At 48.6% G+C, this 21,926-nt stretch overlaps 1 protein-coding gene across 1 annotated transcript in view; it reads left to right on the top strand.

The window, feature by feature from the left end:
- Window positions 1–21,926, top strand: part of Acacb (acetyl-CoA carboxylase beta) — a 140,975-nt gene that overhangs the window by 47,475 nt on the left and 71,574 nt on the right. The window contains exons 11-20 of the mRNA XM_045132566.1: window positions 1,981–2,142; window positions 5,345–5,508; window positions 8,410–8,560; window positions 8,648–8,751; window positions 11,685–11,766; window positions 13,594–13,739; window positions 14,579–14,729; window positions 17,773–17,907; window positions 18,047–18,193; window positions 21,389–21,577. Coding sequence (XP_044988501.1) covers window positions 1,981–2,142; window positions 5,345–5,508; window positions 8,410–8,560; window positions 8,648–8,751; window positions 11,685–11,766; window positions 13,594–13,739; window positions 14,579–14,729; window positions 17,773–17,907; window positions 18,047–18,193; window positions 21,389–21,577 — 1,431 coding nt within the window. The remainder of the gene's footprint in view (window positions 1–1,980; window positions 2,143–5,344; window positions 5,509–8,409; window positions 8,561–8,647; window positions 8,752–11,684; window positions 11,767–13,593; window positions 13,740–14,578; window positions 14,730–17,772; window positions 17,908–18,046; window positions 18,194–21,388; window positions 21,578–21,926) is intronic.

Consider the following 21,926-nt stretch of genomic DNA (forward strand, 5'->3'; position numbering starts at 1 on the left):
AACAGTGTTCTGCTATGGCTATTTTTTTTTTTAATTTTTTTTTTAATTTATTTATTTGAGAGCGACAGACACAGAGAGAAGGACAGATAGAGGGAGAGAGAGAATGGGCGCGCCAGGGCTTCCAGCCTCTGCAAACGAACTCCAGACGCATGCGCCCCCTTGTGCATCTGGCTAACGTGGGACCTGGGGAACCGAGCCTCGAGCCCGGGGTCCTTAGGCTTCACAGGCAGGCGCTTAACCGCTAAGCCATCTCTCCAGCCCTGCTATGGCTATTTTTATAAAGCCAGATAATAAATAAATAAAAGGCCACGATAATACATTACATTTTATTGTTGTATGTCTTCAGTCTTTTCATTTTTTAAAAGGTTTTAATTAATTAATTTATGTGAGAGAGATTGAGAATGGGTGTACCAGGGATTTTCATCATTGCAAATGCATGATTTTGTGTATCGGGCTTTATGTGAGTACCAGGGAATTTAACTTGGACCAGCAGGCTTTGTAAGCAAGCACATTTCACCACTGAGCCATCGCTTTATCCCTCTTTAGGCTTTTAAATCTGGAGCCTTCTCCAACCTTTTATCTTTTCATTATTGATATTGACCTTTATTGGGGGGTATATGTGGGTATTAAACCAGGGCCTCACAGGACATTGTTTTTATGTGAGAAATTGAGAGTGGGAGCTAGAGAGAGAGAGAGAAAGAGAGAGAATGGGCACACCAGGGCCGCCAGCCACTGCAGTCAAACTCCAGACACGTGCGTTCCTTGTACGCATGTGCAGCCTTGCACGCTTGTGTCACTGTGCGTCTGCCTTACGTGGGACTTGGAGAGTTGAACCTGGGTCCTTAGGCTTTGCAGGCAAGCACCTTAACTGTTCAGCCATCTCTCCAGCCCTTGTTTTGTTTTGTTTTTGAGGCAGGGTCTCACTCTAGCTAACTTGTAACTCTCTCTATAGCCCCAGGCTAGCCTCAAACACACACTGATTCTCTTGCCTCAGCCTCTCCTTGCGGGGACTAAAGGTGTGCGCCACCACACCTGCCCAACACTAGCGCTCCTGAAGAATTCAGTTCAGAGCTGCCCGGATATTTCTCCTCAGTCAGATTCACGCCAAGTGTTTTGGCAGAACACTACAGTGGTGTCTTTGTGTCCTTAGTGCCGCTGTCAAGAGGCACAGGGTGTTAAATTTGATCACGTGTTTAACCTGGTGTCCACGAACGTCTGGGATTTGCTTATTATTCTTGGCAGTCCTCCCTGTGTCCTTCGAGAAACCTCCTGTAACTTTCCAGCCGCACACGTTTGCTTCTGTCCTCCTGCGGCTCTGAGGGACCGCCTTTGTACATCAAGCGTGGGTTCCTGGTCCGGTGTTATTTCATGAACGCTGGTCCTTTTTACAGTCACACTGTTTGCTCCGTGGGAACCAAATCGTGCCATATAGCTTTCCCCTCCCTCCATGTTTTCCTCCTGACAGGGTCTCACTGTGTAGCCCAGGCTATCCTTGAGCTCTCTACCCAAGTCTCAGCCTCTGAGGTGCTGAGATGGCAGGTGTGTGGCACCGTGCCCAGCTGACTCTTTTCCTCCTTGCCTGTCCTGCTACCCTGTGGCACAGCGTCGTGCAAATGTAATGGGCTTAGTCTACTTGAAATTGTGTGGCCAGGGCTGGAGAGATGGCTTAGTGGTTGAGCGCTTGCCTGTGAAGCGTAAGGACTCCGGTTCGAGGCTCAATTCCCCAGGACCCACGTAAGCCAGATGCACAAGGGGGCGCATGCATCTGGAGTTTGTTTGCAGTGGCTGGAGGCCTTGGCACATTCATTCTCTATTAATCTGCCTTTCTCTCTGTCTGTGTGTCATTCTCAAAAAAAAAAAAAAAAAACAGAAGAAATTGTGTGGCCAGACCTCTTCCTTCCCCTCCTCCACCACTGCACTGCACCCCGCATTTCAGGGCAGGGTTCTAGTGACTGACCTGCGATTGTGTTGTTCATTCAGATCGCGATGGGGGTGCCGCTGTACAGGCTGAAGGACATCCGACTTCTGTATGGAGAGTCTCCGTGGGGTGTGACACCCATTTCCTTTGAAATGCCCTTGAGCCCGCCCCTCGCCCGAGGTCACGTCATAGCAGCCAGAATCACCAGTGAAAACCCAGATGAGGCAAGTGTGGGTCCCTGTGTCAGCCGTCTCCCAGGGAAGCAGGTCCTAGACCTTAGCCTTGGAGGGACGCCTCTGTTCAGCCTTCTCCTAGACATGGGAAATCGGGCGTAAAAGCCACACGTCGTGGCTCGTGGCCCACTGGATGTGTGCTGTGTCCCAGGCACCACACAGACCCTTGACACATCTTGTCACTCACGTGACCGTGTTGCTATTTCTGGGTGGTGTTACCATCCCTCTGGGACTTGCTCAGGTCACTTTTTTTTTTGAGGTCACTTCTGACTCTCCCAATGGCACCATCTTTGGGATGAGTAGCTGGCTTTGATGCCCAAATCCAGGTGACTTGTTATGAATTGGCTGACATTATTGCGTTTTCATACCTTGACTTACTCTGACTTCATCATTTATTTGTGTTTTACTTTATTTATTTATTTTTGAGATAGGTTCTCACTCTAGCCCAGGCTGACCTGAAATTCCCTCTGTAGTCTCAGGGTGGCCACAAACTCGTGGCAATCCTCCTACCTCTGCCTCCAAATGCTGGGATTAAAGGCGTGCACCAACATGCCTGGATTGTTTTACTTTATTTTTAAATAAATACATTTTATTTTATTAATTAATTTATTTTGTTGGATTTTCAAGGTAGGGTCTTGCTCTAGGCCAGGCTGACCTGGCATTCACTCTGTAGTCTCAGAGTGGCCTTGAACTCGAGGCAGTCCTCCTATCTCTGCCTTCCAAGTGCTGGGCTTAAGGCATGTACCACCACACCCAGTTTTTTGTTTTTATTTTTAAGAGTATATTTATTTGCAAGCAGAGTGATGCAGAGAGAGAAATAGAATGGGTGCATCAGGGCCTCTTGCTGCTGCAAAGAACTCCAGATGCATGTACCACTTTGTGTGTCTGGCTTTACATGGGAACTGGGGAATTGAACTTAGGTTGTTAGGCTTTGTGGGCAAGCACCTTAACCACTGAGCCATTTCCCCAGCACAGTTGATACATTTAAAAATTTATTTATGGTCTGGAGAGATGGCTTAGCGGTTAAGCGCTTGCCTATGAATCCTAAGGAGCCCCGTTCAAGGCTCCATTCCCCAGGACCCACGTTAGCCAGATGCACAAGGGGGCGCACGCGTCTGGAGTTCGTTTGCAGTGGCTGGAGGCCCTGGTGTGCCCATTCTCTATCTCTCTCTTTCTCTCTCTCTGTTTCTGTCACTTTAAAATAAATAAATAAAAAATGAACAACAAAAAAATTATTTATTCATTTATTTACCTATTTGAGAGGGAGAGACAGAGAGAGAATGGGTGTGCCAGGGCCTCCAGCCTCTGCAAACATACTCCAGACACATGCTCCACCTTGTGCATCTGGCCTATGTGGATACTAGGAACGGGACCTGGGTCCTTAGGCTTCTCAGGCAAGCACCTTAACTGCTAAGCCAACTCTCTAGACCCCCAATTGAATACATTTTAATGGATGCATAAAACATAAAAACTGGATATGCTAATGAGTTATAGTGATGTTTTGATTCACATATACATTGTGTAATGTCTTTAGTTACTATGTTCAAGTAAGTTGGCTATGAGAGCTCCCGATAACTAAAGAGTTTTATGCTCCAGGAGCTACATTCATTTGAGATCTTAGCTGCCAACCAAGCACCATCTCATGTGGACTAGAAAGATGGGAAGTTCAGTTACTTCCCCAGCTGCAATTCTTCACTTTTCTTTCTTTTTTTTTCTTTTTTTCTCTTTTGGTTTTTCGAGGTAGGGTCTTGCTGTAGCCCAGGCTGACCTGGAATTCACTATGTAGTCTCAGGGTGCCCTTGAACTCACAGCGATCCTCCTACCTCTGCTTCCCGAGTGCTGGGATTAGAGGTGTGTACCACCATGCCCGGCTTTTTTTCAAATTTTCCTTATTGAAAATGTCCTGTGCACAAAACCAGAGTGTGCCTTTTGCCAGCTCCAATAGTCATCAAGTTCACCCCATTGCTTGCTCCCCATCCCAACACCACTGATGCACTTTTACGGTTTTTAAAGTGAGTGAGCTCTCTCCTGGATGTACCCCAAAACAGACACATGCACACCTATAGCAGGAGAAATGAATGTTGGTTTTGCTTGTGGTCCAGGTTCCTGGGCTCTTCAGAAATGGAGTCTTCTTATTTATTTATTTATTTTGGTTTTTCGAGGTAGGGTCTCACTGGCTCAGGCTGACCTGGAATTCACTATGTAGTCTCAGGCTGGCCTCAAACAGTGATCCTCCTACCTCTGCTTCCTGAGTACTGGGATTAAAGGTGTGCACCACCACGCCCGGCTGAATTCTTTTTTTTTTCTTTTCTTTTCAAGGTAGGATTTTGCTCTAGCCCAGGCTGACTTGGAATTCACTAAGCAGTCTTAGGGTGGCCTTGAACTCACTGCAGTCCTCCTACCCCTGCCTTCCAAGTGCTGGGATTAATGGTATGTGCCACCATGCCTGGCTGAATTCTTTTTTAATTTTATGCTCTTAAATTTTTTTTTTTTTATTTGCAAGGAGAAAGAGAGAGAGAGAGAGAGAGAGAATGGGCACACCAGGACCTCTACCCATTGCAAATGAACTCCAGATGCATGTGCCCCTTGTGCTTCTGGCTTATATGGGTCCTGACGAATCAAACGTGGGTCCTTTGGCTTCACAAATGCCTTGACTACTAAGCCATTTCTCCAGCCCTTAATGCTTTTAAAAAAAACCAATATATTTTTATTTATTTATTTATTAGAGAGAGAGCAAGAGGGAGAGAGAGAATGGGTGCACCAGGGCCAGTAGCCACTGCAAACAAACTCCAGACACAAGTGCCACCATGTGCATCGGAGAATCGAACCTGCTTCCTTAGGCTTTGCAGGCATGTGCCTTAACTGCTAAGCCATCTCTCCAGCCTTGAATTCTTTTTTTTTTTAAACATATATTTTATTTATTTATTTGCAAGGAGAGAGAGAGAGACAAGAGACAGAGACCGAGAAAGAATGGGCGCCCCAGGGTCTTTAGCAGCTGCAAACTCCAGATGCCTGCACCACCTTGTGCATCTGGCTCTAAATGGGTATTGAGTAATCAAACTCGGGTCCTTAGGCTTTGCAAACAAACACCTTAACCACTGAGCCATCTCTCCAGCCCCCAAACTGCATGCTGATGAAGAGATATCTGGAGTAATGACTGCTTTCATGATACTTTCCCTTGTCCGGGCTACAGGGATTTAAGCCAAGCTCCGGGACGGTCCAGGAATTGAATTTCCGCAGCAGCAAGAACGTGTGGGGTTACTTCAGCGTGGCCGCTGCCGGAGGCCTGCACGAGTTCACCGATTCCCAGTTTGGACACTGCTTCTCCTGGGGCGAGAACCGCGAAGAGGCCATTTCGTCAGTATCTCCTGCCTGCCTGCCGGCCACTCTTCCCTTCCCGCCTGTCTTCTCCTTTAGTCCTCCCTCCTGCCCTCCCCGCCTCCCTCTTTTAAGAATCAAACACAGCCCTCACCTCGCGCGTCACTTGCAGTAACATGGGGAAGACCAAGGGTGAGTCACAGGTAGACCCCATTTTAAACACCTTTCTCCTTGAAGTCTAAGAACAAAGTCTCTTTTTGTGTTGGAGACCAACCAGGTGCAGTGAGCTCACCAAGGCCACTGGGTATGGAGCTTGCAAGAGCGCTAACTTAAAGGAGACTCAAAGAACGTTCAAAGATGTTTAAAAGGTGCTGAGTGCTCGGTTCAAGAAAAGGATGGTGTAGCTGGGTGTGGTGGCGCACGCCTTTAAATGCCAGCACTTGGAGGCAGAGGTAGGAGGAATGTTGTGAGTTCGAGGCCAGTCTGAGACTACATAGTGAATTCCAGGTTAGCCTGGGCTATAGCGAGACCCTACCTGAAAGAAAGAAAGAAAGAAAGAAAGAAAGAAAGAAAGAAAGGAAGGAGCCGGGCGTGGTGGCACATGCCTTTAATCCCAGCACTCGGGAGACAGAGGTTGGAGGATCGCCGTGAGTTCGAGGCCAGCCTGAGACTACAGAGTGATTTCCAGGTCAGCTTGAGCTAGAGTGAGACCCTACCTTGAAAAACCAAACCAAAAGAAAAAACCAAAATAAAAAATCATAAACTGTCCCCTCATTGGCTCTCTTCACTCCTAAAACTCCATTTCTTCAGGGCATCCTGCTGCCCGCTCTAGGCCCGTGACAGCTGCTTAGGTTTCTTGCTCAGCCAAGTCTGTGTGCTCACCGTAGTTCTTCACAGCTGAGAGGCTCACGTTTACCAAAGACTCCCACATTCTCAAGCACCCCATCGTAGATGCCCTGCTTGACAGGCACAAGAAGGTAAAATTCAGTTCGCTTTATCAGCGCACGTCAGCGTGCGGCTGGATAATTACTCTTCAGGGCTCTGAAGAAGCTCTGGAAGGCATCGGAGACTTTTCACTTCAAAAGCATTAGACTCTGTCTTGGGTGCTTCGCCATGAATTAAATTAATTTTAACTCAGTGTGGCAGCTTTAGCCATGGCACGCCTCTGCCGACTTAGAAGAATTCATGCTACACTGGGCCGTAAATTGAGATCCTTGAAGCACGTGGAAGATTATTTGCAGGCTTCGTTAATACAAGGAGATGGGCCCAGACTACTCCAAAGGGAACCACCTGAACCAGCCTGTCTCATACTGTACCTTCAATCTGGAGGGAAAAGCTCCATCTTCTCTTTTAGCTTAAGAAATGCATTTATTTATTTATTTAGAGAGAGGGATGGGGGAGGACAGATAAATACATAGAGAGAATGGGCATGCCAGCTCCTCCAGCCACTTCAAGCGAACTCCAGACACATTCCGCCACCTTGTGCGTCTAGCTTATGTGGCTATTGGGGAATCAAACCTGGGTCCCAAGGCTTTGCAGGCAAGTGCTTCAACCACTAAGGCATCTCTCCAGCCCCAGCTTTTGAAAAATTTTATTTTTATCTATTTATTTATTTAACAAAGAAGGTGAGAGAGAGAGAGAGAGGGAGAGAGAATGGGTGCCCCAGGGCCTCCAGCCACTGCAAACAAACTCCAGACGCATGCGCCACCTGTGCATCTGGCTTATGTGGGTCCTGGGAAATAGAACCTGGGTCATCGAACCTGGATCCTTTGGCTTTGCAGGCAAACGCTTTACCCGCTAAGCAATCCCTCCAGCCCCTCCCCACAGTTTTCTTGTTATTGTTAGTTGAGTCCAGCAGGGGAAAAACTTGTCTTGGATTCCATCACTTTCTCACGTCAGTGTTTTAAGTTGGGAATTCTCTGAGAAAACTGGGGCAAGTTAGTTCTTCTTGAGTTACATTTTACACTTAGATCCAGGTTCTATCCACACACCTGACTTTTATTTTATTTATTTATTTTTATTTGAGAGAGAGAGAGAGAGAGAGAGAATTGGCATACTAGGGCCTCAGCCACTGAAATCAAACACCAGATGCTTGTGCCACCTGGTGGGCATGTACAACCTTGTGCCTGCCTCACCTTTGTGCATCTGGCTAACATGGGATTTAGTGCGTCAAACATGGGTCCCTAGGCTTTTGCAGGCAAGCACCTTAACCACTGAGCCATCTCTGCAGCCCTCACCTGACTTTCCTGTGGCCCGCTGACCCTTTGTTTGACTTCCCTGGTGTGTCTTTATTTTCTCACCCCACTTTGGGGCTCTTACTGGTTCTGCCCCACACCTGTTCATGGCTCATGGGAACACTGTCACAGATGGAAGTCTGTCCAGGAAGAGGCACATTCAATACCTCACTTCTCTAGAACCCTTCCCCCAGACAGTCCTTATGTTCCTGCAACTTTGGAGCTGCTGGTCCACAGGCAGAGTTCCAATCCACAGGGGCAGAAGAAAGAGGGAGCTGGGCAGAGTCGACATGGACGGGAGAGGTAGCTCTGTTCCCAACAGAGGAGATTTGCATCTGCCAAGGGGTGGTAGTGTTTCTCTCAGCCAGAGAGTCCAGCTCTTTCTTTCCCGATCATTAGCTCATACAGTTAATGATGTAATGTCCTTTAATCAAGTCTTCAGAGCAGATGGCGTTTGTGGGTCAGTGACTGATGCTTTATATTGAGTGTCTCTTAGCTATCCCTAACACTTCATGGTGTCAGGGTTATTCCTCTGTTTTCCAAATGAGGTAATGGTCCCAGAGTGGCTAAGTTATTTGTGTGAGATCACCCAGCCAACCCATGGTGAAGCTGAGACCTGGCCATCTGGCCCAGAACCCTGGCTTGCCTCCTGTCCTCTCTGGTGCTCCGTGTGAATTTAGAAGCCAATCACATGCCTCTCCTCTAGGAACATGGTGGTGGCTTTGAAGGAGTTGTCTATCCGTGGTGACTTCAGGACCACTGTGGAATATCTTGTTAACCTTCTGGAGACAGAGAACTTCCAGAACAATGACATTGACACTGGGTGGCTGGACTACCTCATCGCCGAGAAGGTGCAGGTAGGGAGCCACTGTACCTTCCCTGCAGGTGACCATGACCAAGGTCTCCCTCTTCCTGTGGGTACTGAGAGCTGGAGTCTTTCCTAGGCAGAGAAGCCGGACATCATGCTCGGGGTGGTGTGTGGGGCCTTGAACGTGGCAGATGCGATGTTCAGAACCTGCATGACGGATTTCTTGCACTCCCTGGAAAGGTAGGGCGTGTGGGTCATTCTTTCCCATCTTGTGACGTGTGGGTGGCATGGACAATAGGACAGGTTTTTGCTGCTATTGTCATTTTTTAAAAATTATTTATTTATTTATTTATTTGAGAGCAACAGACACAGAGAGAAAGACAGATAGAGGGAGAGAGAGAGAATGGGCGCGCCAGGGCTTCCAGCCTCTGCAAACGAACTCCAGACGCATGCGCCCCCTTGTGCATCTGGCTAACGTGGGACCTGGGGAACCGAGCCTCGAACCGGGGTCCTTAGGCTTCACAGGCAAGCGCTTAACCGCTAAGCCATCTCTCCAGCCCTGCTATTGTCATTTTTGAGACAATGTCTCACTTGTGTAGGCTGGCCTTGAACTTGAAATTGTTCTTTCTCAGCTAGGATCATGAGTGCAGGAGTCACATGTGTGCATCACCATGCCAGGCAGAATGTGCTTTAATTGGGGGCCGCTCAGTTACCTTGGAAGTAGAGCATTGCCAATGGGCTTGCCTCTGACATGGCTTAAATAAACCTGGGCTGTCCCAGAAGAGAGTAGACGTGGGCGTGGAGGGTCCTGTGGGCGAGAAGAGAGTGGAGATGGGCGTGGAGGGTCCTGTGGGCGAGAAGAGAGTAGACGTGGGTGTGGAGGGTCCTGTGGGTGAGAAGAGAGTAGACGTGGGTGTGGAGGGTCCTGTGGGTGAGAAGAGAGTGGAGATGGGCGTGGAGGGTCCTGTGGATGAGAAGAGAGTAGGGATGGGCGTGGAGGGTCCTATGGGTGGGGTAAGGCCAGCCAGCAGTCACCATGCAGTCTTGTGTAGGTTCTTACTGATATCAGTAAGGGACATGGTCATACTCTGGGGTTCAGACCCAGGGAAGTGAGGTAAGAAGCACAGTGAGTCAGAGGTCATCTCCCCTAATGGTTTCTGTCCCAGTCCCTCATCTGAATCACAGGTGACTTGAGAATTGAACTAGGATATGAGGTGGCAGCTGAAGTCAGCATCATGCGTCATGTTTGGGCAGTGTGGGGTAATGGCATTATCCATGCCCTCTGCCCTCTAGATGCCAGGGCAGCTTGTTCCCTGAATATCCCAGGAATAGGGGCAAAATCACCCACCTTTGAGAATGTCTCTGACAGGCAAATGAAATGATCCCTGAAATAAAAGCATCAACATCTATTGCCTGGTTGCTTTGTCTCTGTGTGGTCAGAGAACTCCACTTCCTGTGTGGTGTCTTTCATAGCACGTGGCAGACCCTCATACGAGTAAAGTTTTTATTTTATTATTTTATTTTTTATTCTTTATTTGTATTTTCTTTTTTCTTTTTTTTTTTTTTTTTTTGGTTTTTCGAGGTACGGTCTCACTGTAGCCCAGGCTGACCTGGAATTCACTATGTAGTCTCAGGGTGGCCTTGAACTCACGGTTGTCCTCCTACCCCTGCCTCCCGAGTGCTGGGATTAAAGGCGTGCACCACCATGCCTGGCATGCCTGGCTTTTTGAGTGCTCTATTTATAGGCATGTGCTCCAACACCTGGTTTCCATGTAAGAAGTTTCTCTGAAAAGACACCATTGTAGGCTTTGAAGCCTTTTTATTTCTTTTTTTCAAATTTATTTTATGAGAGAGAGAGAGAGAGAGAGAGAAAGAATTGACATGCCAGGGCCTCTAGACACTGCAGTTGAACTGCAGACACGTGAGCCTTATGGGCTTTTGTGACCATGCGTATGTGTCGCCTTGTGCCTCTGGCTTAGGTGGAAGCTGGAGAGTGGAACATGGTCCTTAGGCTTCGTCGGCAAGTGCCTTAACCCCTAATCCATCTCTCCAGCCCTGAAGCCTTTCTAAACTTTCATATCTTTTGCAAGTGCCATTTTTGAGAAACTGGGTTTTTTGCCAGCATCTGTGACCCACAACTTTAATAGGCAGGCTTCTTGCCAGCATCTATGATGCAAAACTTCAATAAGACTTAAGACTTTTTTAAACTGTTTATTGACAACCTCCATATTCCCCCCAATCTCCCCTCTATTGAATCCTTTCTTTTTTAAATTATATTTTATTTATTTTAGAGAGAGAAAGAGAGAAAGAGAGAGAGAGAAAGAGAGAAAGAGAGAGAGAGAGAGAGAGAAAGAGAGAAAGAGAGAGAGAGAGAGAGAGAGAGAGAGAGAGAGAGAGAATATGGGTATGTCGGGGCTACCAGCCACTGCAAATGAACTCCAGGTGCATGTGCCCCCTTGTGCATCTGGCTTACGTGGGTCCTGGGGAACTGAACCTGGGTCCTTAGGCCTTGCAGGCAGATGCCTTAACTGCTAAGTCATCTCTCCAGCCCCAAATCCCTTCTTAACACTTAGTCTCTCTTCTAATTCGATGCCATCATTTTCTCCCCTCCCATTATGAAGGTCTGTGTACATAGTGTCAGGCACGGTGAGGTCATGAATTATCAAGGCCATTTTTGTCAGACTTAACTTTTTTTAAATTTAAATTTTATTTTATTTTATTAAGCAGAGAGAAAGAGATAGAGACAGATAATGGCACACCAGGGCCCCTAGCCACTGCAAACAAGCTCCAGACGCATGCTCTCTCTTGTGCATCTGGCTTTATATAGATACTGGGGAATTGAACCTGGGTCCTCTGGCTTCACAGGCAAGTGCCTTAACCCTTACGCCATCTCTCCAGCCCAGAATTAACTTTTCATTGCAATCTTGTTTGCTGGTACTTAGGAAGGGCTAAGAACTATGATTAACTGATCGATTGATTGACTGATGAATGATTGATTGATTTTTGGTACTGGGGATGGAGTCTAAGGTCTCACCTATGCTAAACACCTCCTCTGCCACTGAGCTCTGCCGCCAGCCCCCTGGGGGACATATGGGGATATTGTTGAACCCGGGGGATGGTGAAGGGCTTTTCGCTATTCTCTGGAATAATGGCAGGTGCGCCCTCTCTTTCAGGGGTCAGGTCCTCCCAGCTGATTCTCTGCTGAATATCGTGGACGTGGAGTTGATTTACGGAGGCATCAAGTACATTCTCAAGGTAAAGGCCCTTGTGCATCTCCAACGTTCCTGATGCTCTGTGGCCTTGAGGAAGTTTCCTTTATTTTCTTGGTGACCCATCCGTGGAGGCTGATGTGGAATAGCTGAGCTCCTCAGAACTCACATGTAGTTTGTGACCTTCAGTCCTGAACAACCCTAGAACACTGGGGCTGAGCGATACACAGAGGTCATGATGGCACCTCCTATGGCTTCTGTGACAAAGTGCTACAAACTGGTGGCTTCAAATGACAGAAGCCAGAAGAACAAAAGTCATCATTGGCTGGTCTTGGGGTCTTTCTGAAGGTGCCGGGGAAGGACCTGGATTTTCCAAACTTCCCTGGTGGGGTTGCTGTCTGTCCTTGGTGTTTCTTGTCTGTGTCACTTCGGTTTCGGCCTCTATCTTCACACAGCCTTCAAGTGTGTGTGTACGTGTGCGTGTGCTTTCATATTTGTCATCCGATTCAGTGGTGCAGGTCTGAAGTATTCCATTGCAAGGCTAATGGACAGCTACTATAATTGCATTAAAATTTATTTATTTATTTATTTGAGGAAGGGAAAGAAGGAGAGAGAGAATGGGCGCGCCAGGGCTTCCAGCCACTGTAGACGAGCTCCAGATGCTTGCACCTCCTTGAGCATCTGGCTTATGTGGGTCCTGGGGAATCAAACCGAGGTCCTTTGGCTTTGCAGGCAAATGCCTTAGCCACTAAGCCATCTCTCCAGCCCCTATAATTGCATTTAAAAATTTATTTTTATTTTATTTATTTTCAAGCAGAGAGAAATACATATAGAGACAGACAGGATGGGCGCACCAGGGCCTCCTGCCGCTGCAAACGAACTTCCGATGCAAGCGCTGCTTTGTGCATCTGGCTTTACGTGGGTACTGGGGGATCGAACTCAGGTCATTTTGTTTTGCAGACATATGTCTTAGCCACTGAGCCATTTCTCCAGTCCTAACTGCAATTTAAAAAAAAATTTCATTTTCATTTATTTATTTGAGAGAGAGAGAGAAAGAGGCAGATAGAGATAGATAGATAGAGAGAGAGAGAGAGAGAGTGAGAGAGTGGGTACATCAGGGCCTCCATCCACTGCAAATGAACTTCAGACGCATGTTCCCCTTGTGCATCTGGCTTATGTGGGTCCTGGGGAAGCAAACTGGGGTCCTTAGGCTTTGCAGGCAAATGCCTTAACCACTAAGCCATCTCTCCAGCCCCACCTTTATTTAAAAAAATCTCATTTATTTATTGGAGCAAGAGAAAGAGGCTGATATATATACATATACATACATATATATAGGGGGGGGGGAAGCACGCCAGGGCCTCTAGCCACTGCAAACAAACTGTAGATACGTGCATCACCTTGTGCATCTGGCTTACATGGGTACTGAGGACTCGAACCTGGGTCCTTAGGCTTCTTAGGTGAGTGCCTTAACAGCGCGCTAAGCCATCTCTCCAGCCCTGAGGTCCCTTTTTACAAGGACACAAACACCCTCACCGTGTATGTAATCCCTATCAAAGGCCCCTCTTCCTACTGATGTCACCTTCAAGGTTAGGTTTTGGCACAGAAATGTGAAAGGCACTTAAATTCTCAGTCCAGTGTACTAGGTCCCTGGTGGAGCCTGCAGACTGCTCAGGGCCGGTGCCTGGAGACAGGAAACCTAAGGAGGCCGTAGCAGCTCAGCAAGTATGCATGCAGCATGTCCACCCACAGGGCAGGGGTAGCTTGCTACGTCCAGGCCCCATCCTACAGTAGACCGCCAGCTTTTGCCCACCATCCCAGGAGCCACGAGAGCCTTCCAAACCCAGGTGCTGATGTGAGCGTCTCCTCACAGGTGGCCCGGCAGTCTCTCACCATGTTCGTTCTCATCATGAATGGCTGTCACATCGAGATCGACGCCCACCGGCTGAACGATGGGGGGCTGCTGCTGTCATACAATGGCAACAGCTACACCACGTACATGAAGGAAGAGGTGGACAGGTGTGTGGGCGGAGCGGGCATCGCTCTCTCTGAGAAGCGTCCAGAACGCAGAGCCACTGGAGAGGCTCCCCTCCTAGCTGGAATGCTGTGTGCTCGACTGAGGTCACAGTGGTGCATACGTGTGCAGGATAGGCAGCTCAGAGAATGAAAGGTGGAACACGCATGTGTGTGCATGCGTGTCACAGCCCCATACCTTGTCAGTGAGAGAGACTCCCTTCACAGCCCTCAGTGTTTAGGAAGAAGGCAGGTTAGAGTCAGGTGTGAGTGGCGCTTATTATCTTTCCTAATCGTGTTCTATCTGCCTGTCCTCCCCAGTTCAGTTTAAAGGGAAAATTCAGAACCAATTAAGATTTATTGAATAATGTGTATATATATATTGAGAGAGAAGGAGAGAGGGAGGCAAAGGCAGCTAGAGAGAATGGATGTGCTGGGTCCACCTAGCCGCCACAAGCAAACTCCAGACGTCTGCACCCCACTTGTACATCTGGCTAATGTGGGTAGTGGGGAATCAAACCTGGCTTCTTAGGCTTTGCAGGCAAGTGCCCGAACCACTGAGCCATCTCTCCAGCCCCTGAGTAACATTTGATTGATCGCTTTCTGTAACAGGCCCCTGGGGCTTAGGCCAGAAGGCAGTAATATTTTGCCATTCCATCTCACTTGCCATTAGCTCCATGGTAACTGTCAGTTGCTGCCATTTGGAAATGCAGAGATCACCCGCCCCCAATGCTGACAGAAGGCGACTGCCTCTAGGAAAGGGAAGATAACTGCCCCCCCCCCCAAAGTCTGAGGGCTTGCTGGCCCTCATCAGTCTCCCACACCTTCCTGTCCGTTCTTCTCAGCTACCGAATCACCATCGGCAACAAGACGTGTGTGTTTGAAAAGGAGAACGACCCCACGGTGCTCAGATCCCCGTCAGCTGGGAAGCTGACCCAGTACACCGTGGAGGACGGAGGACACGTGGAAGCCGGGAGCAGCTATGCCGAGATGGAGGTAACCTCAGAGCCAGCCCGCGGCCCTTGCCTCACACCTTGGCCACTGCCTGCAAAGTCTTAGTTCTGTGGGGCTCAGCTCCAGTTCCCTGAAGTGGTCAAGGGGAAACCTCGGGGAGTGCGTAGCTCCCTGGATCGTGGAAGAATGGATTGGTAATCACTATGACAATGATTACAAAGTGTAAGCCAGGGCTGGAGAGATGGCTTAGCGGTTAAGTGCTTGCCTGTGAAGCCTAAGGACCCTGGTTCGAGGCTCGATTCCCCAGGACCCCTGTCCTGATGATGCACAAGGGGGTGCACGCATCTGGAGTTCGTTAGCAGTGGCTGGAAGCCCTGGCGTGCCCATTCTCTCTCTGTCACACTCAAATAAATAAATAAAAATGAACAAAAAATTAAAAAAAAAGTGTAAGCCAGGGGCCAGGTGTGGTGGTGCATACCTTTAATCCCAGCATTCAGGAGGCAGAGGTAGGAGGATCACTGTGAGTTCGAGATCACTCTGAGACTACATAGTGAATTCCAGGTCAGCCTGGGCTAGAATGAGACTCTACCTCAAAAGAAAAAACAAAACCAAACCCCAAAAACTAAAAATAAAAAATAAAATAGAGTAAAATAAAAATAAAAAGTATAAGCCAGGGCTGGAGAGATGGCATAGTGTTTAAGACACTTGCCTGCAAAGCCTAAGGAACCAGGCTTGGTTCCCCAGTTCCCATATAGGCCAGACGCACAAGGTGGTGCACACATCTGGAGTTCGTTTGCACTGTCTGGAGGCCCTGATGCACCCATTTTCTCTCTCTACCTGCCTCTTTCTCTCTCTCAAACAACTAAATAAATCAACTAATTAAAAAAGTAAAATAAAATAAAAAGTGTAAGCCAACCTTTGCCAAGCACCAACTGGCCAGCAGGTGTTAAGATTCTAAACATTTTTTTCCTGCCTTCACTTTCTGTTTTTAATTTTTCGAGGTAGGGTCTTGCTATAGCCCAGGCTAACCTGGAATTCACTATATAAGTCTCAGGGTGGCCTTGAACTTACAGTGATCCTCTTACCTCTGTCTCCTGAGTGCTGGGATTAAAGGCGTGTGCCACCATGCCTGGCCACTCTTTGTTTTTGGATGGTACTGGGACGGAACCCAGTGCCTCAGGCATGCTGGGCAAGTGGCTCTACCACTGAGTTCTGTTCCCTCCTGGTCCCCACTTTTGTAGCTTCAGCAACTGCATGAGATGGGCACATCTGCAATTCCCAATTTACATGTGAAGAAACTGGACTCAAGGAGAAAGACATCACTTGAGGTTATATAAACCCAGGAGTCAAAACTGGTCTGCATTTATTTAAATTTTTTTTTTCCAGGTAGGGTCTCACTCTGGCCCAGGCTGACCTGGAATTCACTCTGTAGCCTTAGGGTGGCCTTGAACTCAACAGTGATCCTTCTACCTTTGCTTCCTGGCGGCAATACTATTTTTTAAAATATATATTTATTTTTATTTATTTATTTGAGAGTTAAGAAGAGAGGCAGATAGAGAGAAAGAGAGAAGGGGCACACCAGGGCCTCCAGCCACTGCAAACGAACTCCAGACGCATGTGCCCCTTGTGCATCTGGCTTAGGTGGGTCCTGAGGAATCGAACTGGGGTCCTTAGGCTTCGTGGGCAAATGCCTTAACCACTAAGCCATTTCCTAAGCCCAGAAATACTATTTTGAACAAGCGGAAGGAGTACACTGTAAAACAGTGATGATAAGTGTAGAATGGCAAATGCACAGGCTAGTAGAAGTCATTTATGATCGTCATCTATACTGTGCTAATTATATGTGCTTTGTCTGTATTTATTTGTGAGAAAGAAACAGATGGAGAGAGAGTGGGCACGCCAGGGTCTCCAGTCACTGCAAACAAACTCCAGACACGTGTGCCACCTTGTGCATCTGACTTAAATGAGTACTGGGGAATCGAACCTGGGTCCTTAGTCTTCGCAGACAAATGCTTTAACTGCTAAGCCAGCACTCCACCTGTGCTGTGGTTTTTTATTTATTTATTTGGGAGAGAGAGAGAAAAAAAATGGGCACACCAGGGCCTCCTGTCTTTGCAGACAAACTCTAGATGTATGCATCACTTTGTGCATCTGGCTTTATGTGGGTACTGGGGAATTGAACCCTGGTTGTTAGGCTTTGCAAGCAAGTGCCTTAACCGCTGAGCCATCTCTCCAGCCCATGTGCTGTGTTTCTGCAGGGCTGCCAGCGCAGTAGGTGTGTTCACACCTGTGTCACCACAAACGTGGGACAGTGTTTTGTGTTAAGATGTTAGGATGGTCCCGGTGTCACTAGGTCATAGGTCAGTAGGTCATAGGTCACTAGGCCAGCTTCCTTCTAGTCTGTGGCACTGCATAGGTGCAGTCTGTCACTGACCAGAACGTCGTTCTGCTGTATATGACTGCACAGTCATCACTGCACACAGTAGGATTCATGTATTTCTGAGAGAGGTCTTCCTTTGAAGGTTAACGTTGTGGGGGCTGGGGGTGCAGCCCAGAGGTAGAGCGCTTGTCCAAAAAGCATGAGGCTGTGGGTTTCATCCCCAGCACCACAAAAAAGGAGAGAGAAAAGAGAAAAGAAAAAAAGAAAGGAAGGAAGAAAGAAAAAAGCAAAAGTAAATTTCTCTACCCGTGAAGTGGACATCACAGATACCTGTTTACCTGACTGGCTTTGCCGAGTGAGTCATTGCTGAGTGGCGCTGTTTCTGAAAATTAAATGAAGGTTTCCTTGTCCTTTCTGCTGAGTGCTGCCTAGGGAACGGCCCTATTTTCGTGATGCCTTCCCTGCTCCAAAGTCACTGGTTTTCGGGTGATTCTGGGTGTCAGTCCTTGGGAGCTCTGTCCCATTTCTTTCTTTCTTTTTTCGAGATAGGGTCTTACTGTATGTAGCCCAGGCTGACCTGGAGTTCACTGGATTCTTGGGGTGGCCTTGAACTCACGGTGATCCTCCTCCCTTAGCCTCCCGAGTGCTGAGATTAAAAGCATGTGCCACCACTCCTGGCTTCCGTTTCTTCTTTCTGCAACATAGGTGATGAAGATGATCACGACCCTGAACGTGCAGGAGAGTGGTCGGGTCAAGTACGTCAAGCGTCCAGGGGTCGTGCTGGAAGCTGGCTGCGTGGTGGCCAGGCTGGAGCTCGATGACCCTTCCAAAGTGCAACCGGTATGTAGCATTCAGCACCAGCTGCTGTGACTCACTGTGGGTGTACCCACAGTGTCCCCCTGCTCAGAGACAACAGACAGAGAGGCTTTGTGCTCTACTTATGCTGGTCACCTGTGACCCTCCTTCCATGTCTCACCAGGCCGAGCCGTTCACAGGGGAGCTCCCTGCCCAGCAGACTCTGCCCATCCTCGGGGAGAAGCTGCACCAGGTGTTCCACAGTGTTCTGGAAAACCTGACGAACATCATGAGTGGTTACTGCCTGCCCGAGCCTTTTTTCAGCATCAAGGTAAGTCGCTCCGGAGGAGGAGCGTGTGTGCGCAGGGCTGGCTCTGCCACCAGGAGAGGAGGGCTTTATGGAAACCGCAGATGAGAAAGCGCTTCGGCCTCTGTTCTCCCACGGCGCCTGCGTGCAGTGCTCACTTTGCGAGAGCTTTCTCTTTGGTGAGGACTACCATAAGTTATCATTTGGCTCAGGACTGAGCGTGTCCAAGCAAGCGAGCGGGAAGGAGTAAGTGGGGGCCAGCCCCTGTTTGTTTCTTCGTTTTGGATTTTAGAGGCAGAGTCTCACTGTAGCCCAGGCCCAGAACTCTTCTCTGAAGTCCCAGGCTGGCCTTGAACTCACAGCAGTCCTCCTACCTCTACCTCACAGGTACTGGGATTAAAGACCTGCTTTAAAAAAATTAAAAAAAAAATTTTTTTTTCATTTTTATTTATTTATTTGAGAGTAACCGAGAGAGAAAGAGGCAGAGAGAGAGAATGGGCACACCAGGGCTTCCAGCCTCTGTAAACGAACTCCAGACACGTGTGCCCCCTTGTGCATCTGGCTAACGTGGGTCCTGGGGCATCGAGCCTCGAACCAGGGTCCTTAGGCTTCACAGGCAAGCGCTTAACCGCTAAGCCATCTCTCCAGCCCTAAAATTTTTTTTTTTTTTGAGTTTTTGAGATAGTTTCTCATTACATAGCCCAGGCTGCCTTGGGACTTGTGGTAATCCTCCCGTCTCTGTTTACGAAGTGCTGGGTTTTCAGGTGTGCACCAACATGCCCGGCTAGGCCAGCCCTCCAATGGACGTGCAGAAACAAAATGCCACCCATCACTCATATCCCAGGGGCCACTGTGCACTCCTGCTGTAGAGAAACAAGTTCTGCACTTGGCAGGTCTCCTTGACGCCAAACTCACCGTGACTAGCGACTGCCCTAGTGCTGAGTCCCACTCCACTCAGCGTGGCAGCCACAGGCGTGGCGAGGCTGCTGGTCACAGCGCTGACACCTCGTCTGGTGCCAACGACTTGCCGGAACTCTCAATACTTGACGTTGACTAAGTCGGTTCATGGAATGGCTATTATTTCCACATGCAGTTGGGGCAACTGAGGCACAGAGGAGCTAGAAAGCTTGCCCTACCACTCACATGAAGAAGTGAAGATGCGGGAGGCAGAGGGAGGAGGATCACCGGGAGCTCGAGACCACCCTGAGACTCCATAGTGAATTCCAGGTCAGCCTGGGCTAGAGTGAGACCCTACCTCGAAATCACCCTCCCCCAAAAAGAAGTGAAGATGGGATTTGAACCCTGGGCACCTGGCTTCAAAGTCTCTGTTCAGAACCTCTAGGCCATGCTGCCAAGTGATGATGGCTATAGATAGAATATTTATTTGGCCTTTGCACTGGCCAGTTTGTGTATCAGGTTTTTTTTTTTTTTTTTTTTTTGAGGTAGGAACTCACTCTGGCCCAGGCTGACCTGGAATTCACTATGTCATCTCAGGTTGGCCTTGATCTCAACAGTGATCCTCCTGCCTCTGCCTCCTGAGGGCTGGGATTAAAGGTGTGCACCACCACACCCTGCTATCAGTTCTTTTTAAAATTGTTGTTGTGTGTGTATGTTCATGTGTTTGTGCATGTTTTGGGGTGTGTGTATGGCGAGTGTGTGCGTGTGCCACAGTGCTCATGTGGAGGTCAGAGGTCAACTTTCAGGTCAGTCCTTGTCATCTTGTTTAAGGCAGGACCTCTCTCTCTCTGGATCTTGCTTCGTTCACCACAAGCTTCTAGGAAATTTTCCTGTCACCTTCTCCTATCTCACTGTTAGTGTGCTGGGGTTACAGAAGCCTACTACAGTTTCTGATTTAAAAACAATTATTTATTTGCAAGGAGGGGGATAGGAGAGAGAATGGGCATGCCAGGTCTCTAGACACTGCAAATGAACTCCAGATGCAGTTGATACTTTGTGCATCTGGCTTACATGGATCCTGGGGAATTGAACCCAGATTGTTAGGCTTTGCAGGCAGGTACCTTAACTGCTGAGCTATCTCTCCAGCCCAGCTTTTGCCTTTTTATGTTGGCCCTGGGGACCAAACACAGGTACTCTGGCTTGAATTGCAAGTGTTTTATCCACTGAACCATCTTCCCAGCTCTCTCAGTTCACTTTATTTTACTGTAATTTTTTTGTTTGTTTTTTTGAGGTAGGGTCTCACTGTAGCTCAGGCTAACCTGGAATTCACTATGTTGTCTCAGGGTGACCTCGAACTCATGGTGATCCTCCTACCTCTGCCTCCTGAGTGCTGGGATTAAAGGTGTGAGCTACCACACCTGGCTTACTATTAATTTTCTAGTTATCTGAGAGATAGAGATAGATAGAGAGGGAGAGAGAATGGGCACATTGGGACTTCCAGCCACTGCATATAAACTCCAGACCGTATGCACCACCTGCATCTGGTTTACATGGAACCTGGCTCCTTAGGTTTTGCAGGCAAGCTCTCTAACCATTGAGCAATCTCTCCAGCCCTCAGTTCGCTTTGAGGTCTCACTGGCATTTGGAGTTGGCACCATTATCATTTCCATCATCTAAAGACCATCCTCAATGGCCACTGAGACCCTCTGGAGGTGACATAGAAGCTTGTGTTTACATCCTGCTTTTGCTTCATAGCAGCTGAATGGCTTTGGTTTTCTCTGAGTTTTCATGTCAGTTGTGACTAGGGTAAAGACCTGCTTGGTAGGGCAGTTTCCGAGTATCACATCAAAACATGTAAAAAAAGGTCTTTGGACACGATCTGACCCCAAGCAAATCTCCCACTCACCTTAGCTTGTCACATGACCTTAGTTTTTCTTCATGCCCTATTTATTTATTTATTTTTTGAGGTAGGGTCTCACTCTAGTCCAGGCTGACCTGGAATTCACTATGAAGTCTCAGGGTGGCCTTGAACTCACAGCGATCCTTCCTACCTCTGCCTCCTGAGTGCTGAGATTAAAGGCGTGCGCCACCACGCCCGGCTCTTCATACCTTATTAATTTTCTCGATGCTCAGAGAGGAGCGCAAAGGCCTCCCAATGTGGGGAGACCGGGGACGCATGCACCCTGGTCTACCCCAGAGACCGCTGAGTCTGGATCCTCGGGCATTCATGGCCATGGGGCCTGGTTGGGTTGGGTGGCCATGGTAGGGTGGCAGTGCCCGAGCTTGTGTAGGGCCTTGATTGACACGGTGGTCCCACTGCAGCTGAAGGAGTGGGTGCAGAAGCTCATGATGACCCTCCGGCATCCGTCACTGCCGCTGCTGGAGCTGCAGGAGCTCATGACCAGCGTGGCGGGCCGCATCCCCGCCCCAGTGGAGAAGGCGGTACGCAGGGTGATGGCCCAGTATGCCAGCAACATCACCTCCGTGCTGTGCCAGTTCCCCAGCCAGCAGGTACGTGCCTGACCAGCCGCGCTGATGCTCAGTCTTCCATGTCTGGCCTCTGGTGAAGCTGGGGCCACCTCGGATGTTGTGGGCCTGTGTTTTCTTTGGAGCCTTCTCTGCGGAGCCCCAGCATTTTCTCTCGGGCCGCAAGTGAGTACTTCACAGGCATGAAGTTCGGGTTCAGCTGTCAGCCATTGCTGAGGACAGGGGGAGTGCTGCTCAGCACACGGGCTGCCTGGCTCGTGGAGAATCGTAGCACTTTGTGACAGGGTCATAGATTTGCAAGGTGGTGGTCCTGGGACTCCATGCGTGCTTAATATTTTAAAAATATTTTGTTCTTGCCGGGCGTGGTGGCACA

The sequence above is a fragment of the Jaculus jaculus genome, chromosome 13, assembly GCF_020740685.1.
Source record: "Jaculus jaculus isolate mJacJac1 chromosome 13, mJacJac1.mat.Y.cur, whole genome shotgun sequence".
NCBI lineage: Eukaryota > Metazoa > Chordata > Mammalia > Rodentia > Dipodidae > Jaculus > Jaculus jaculus.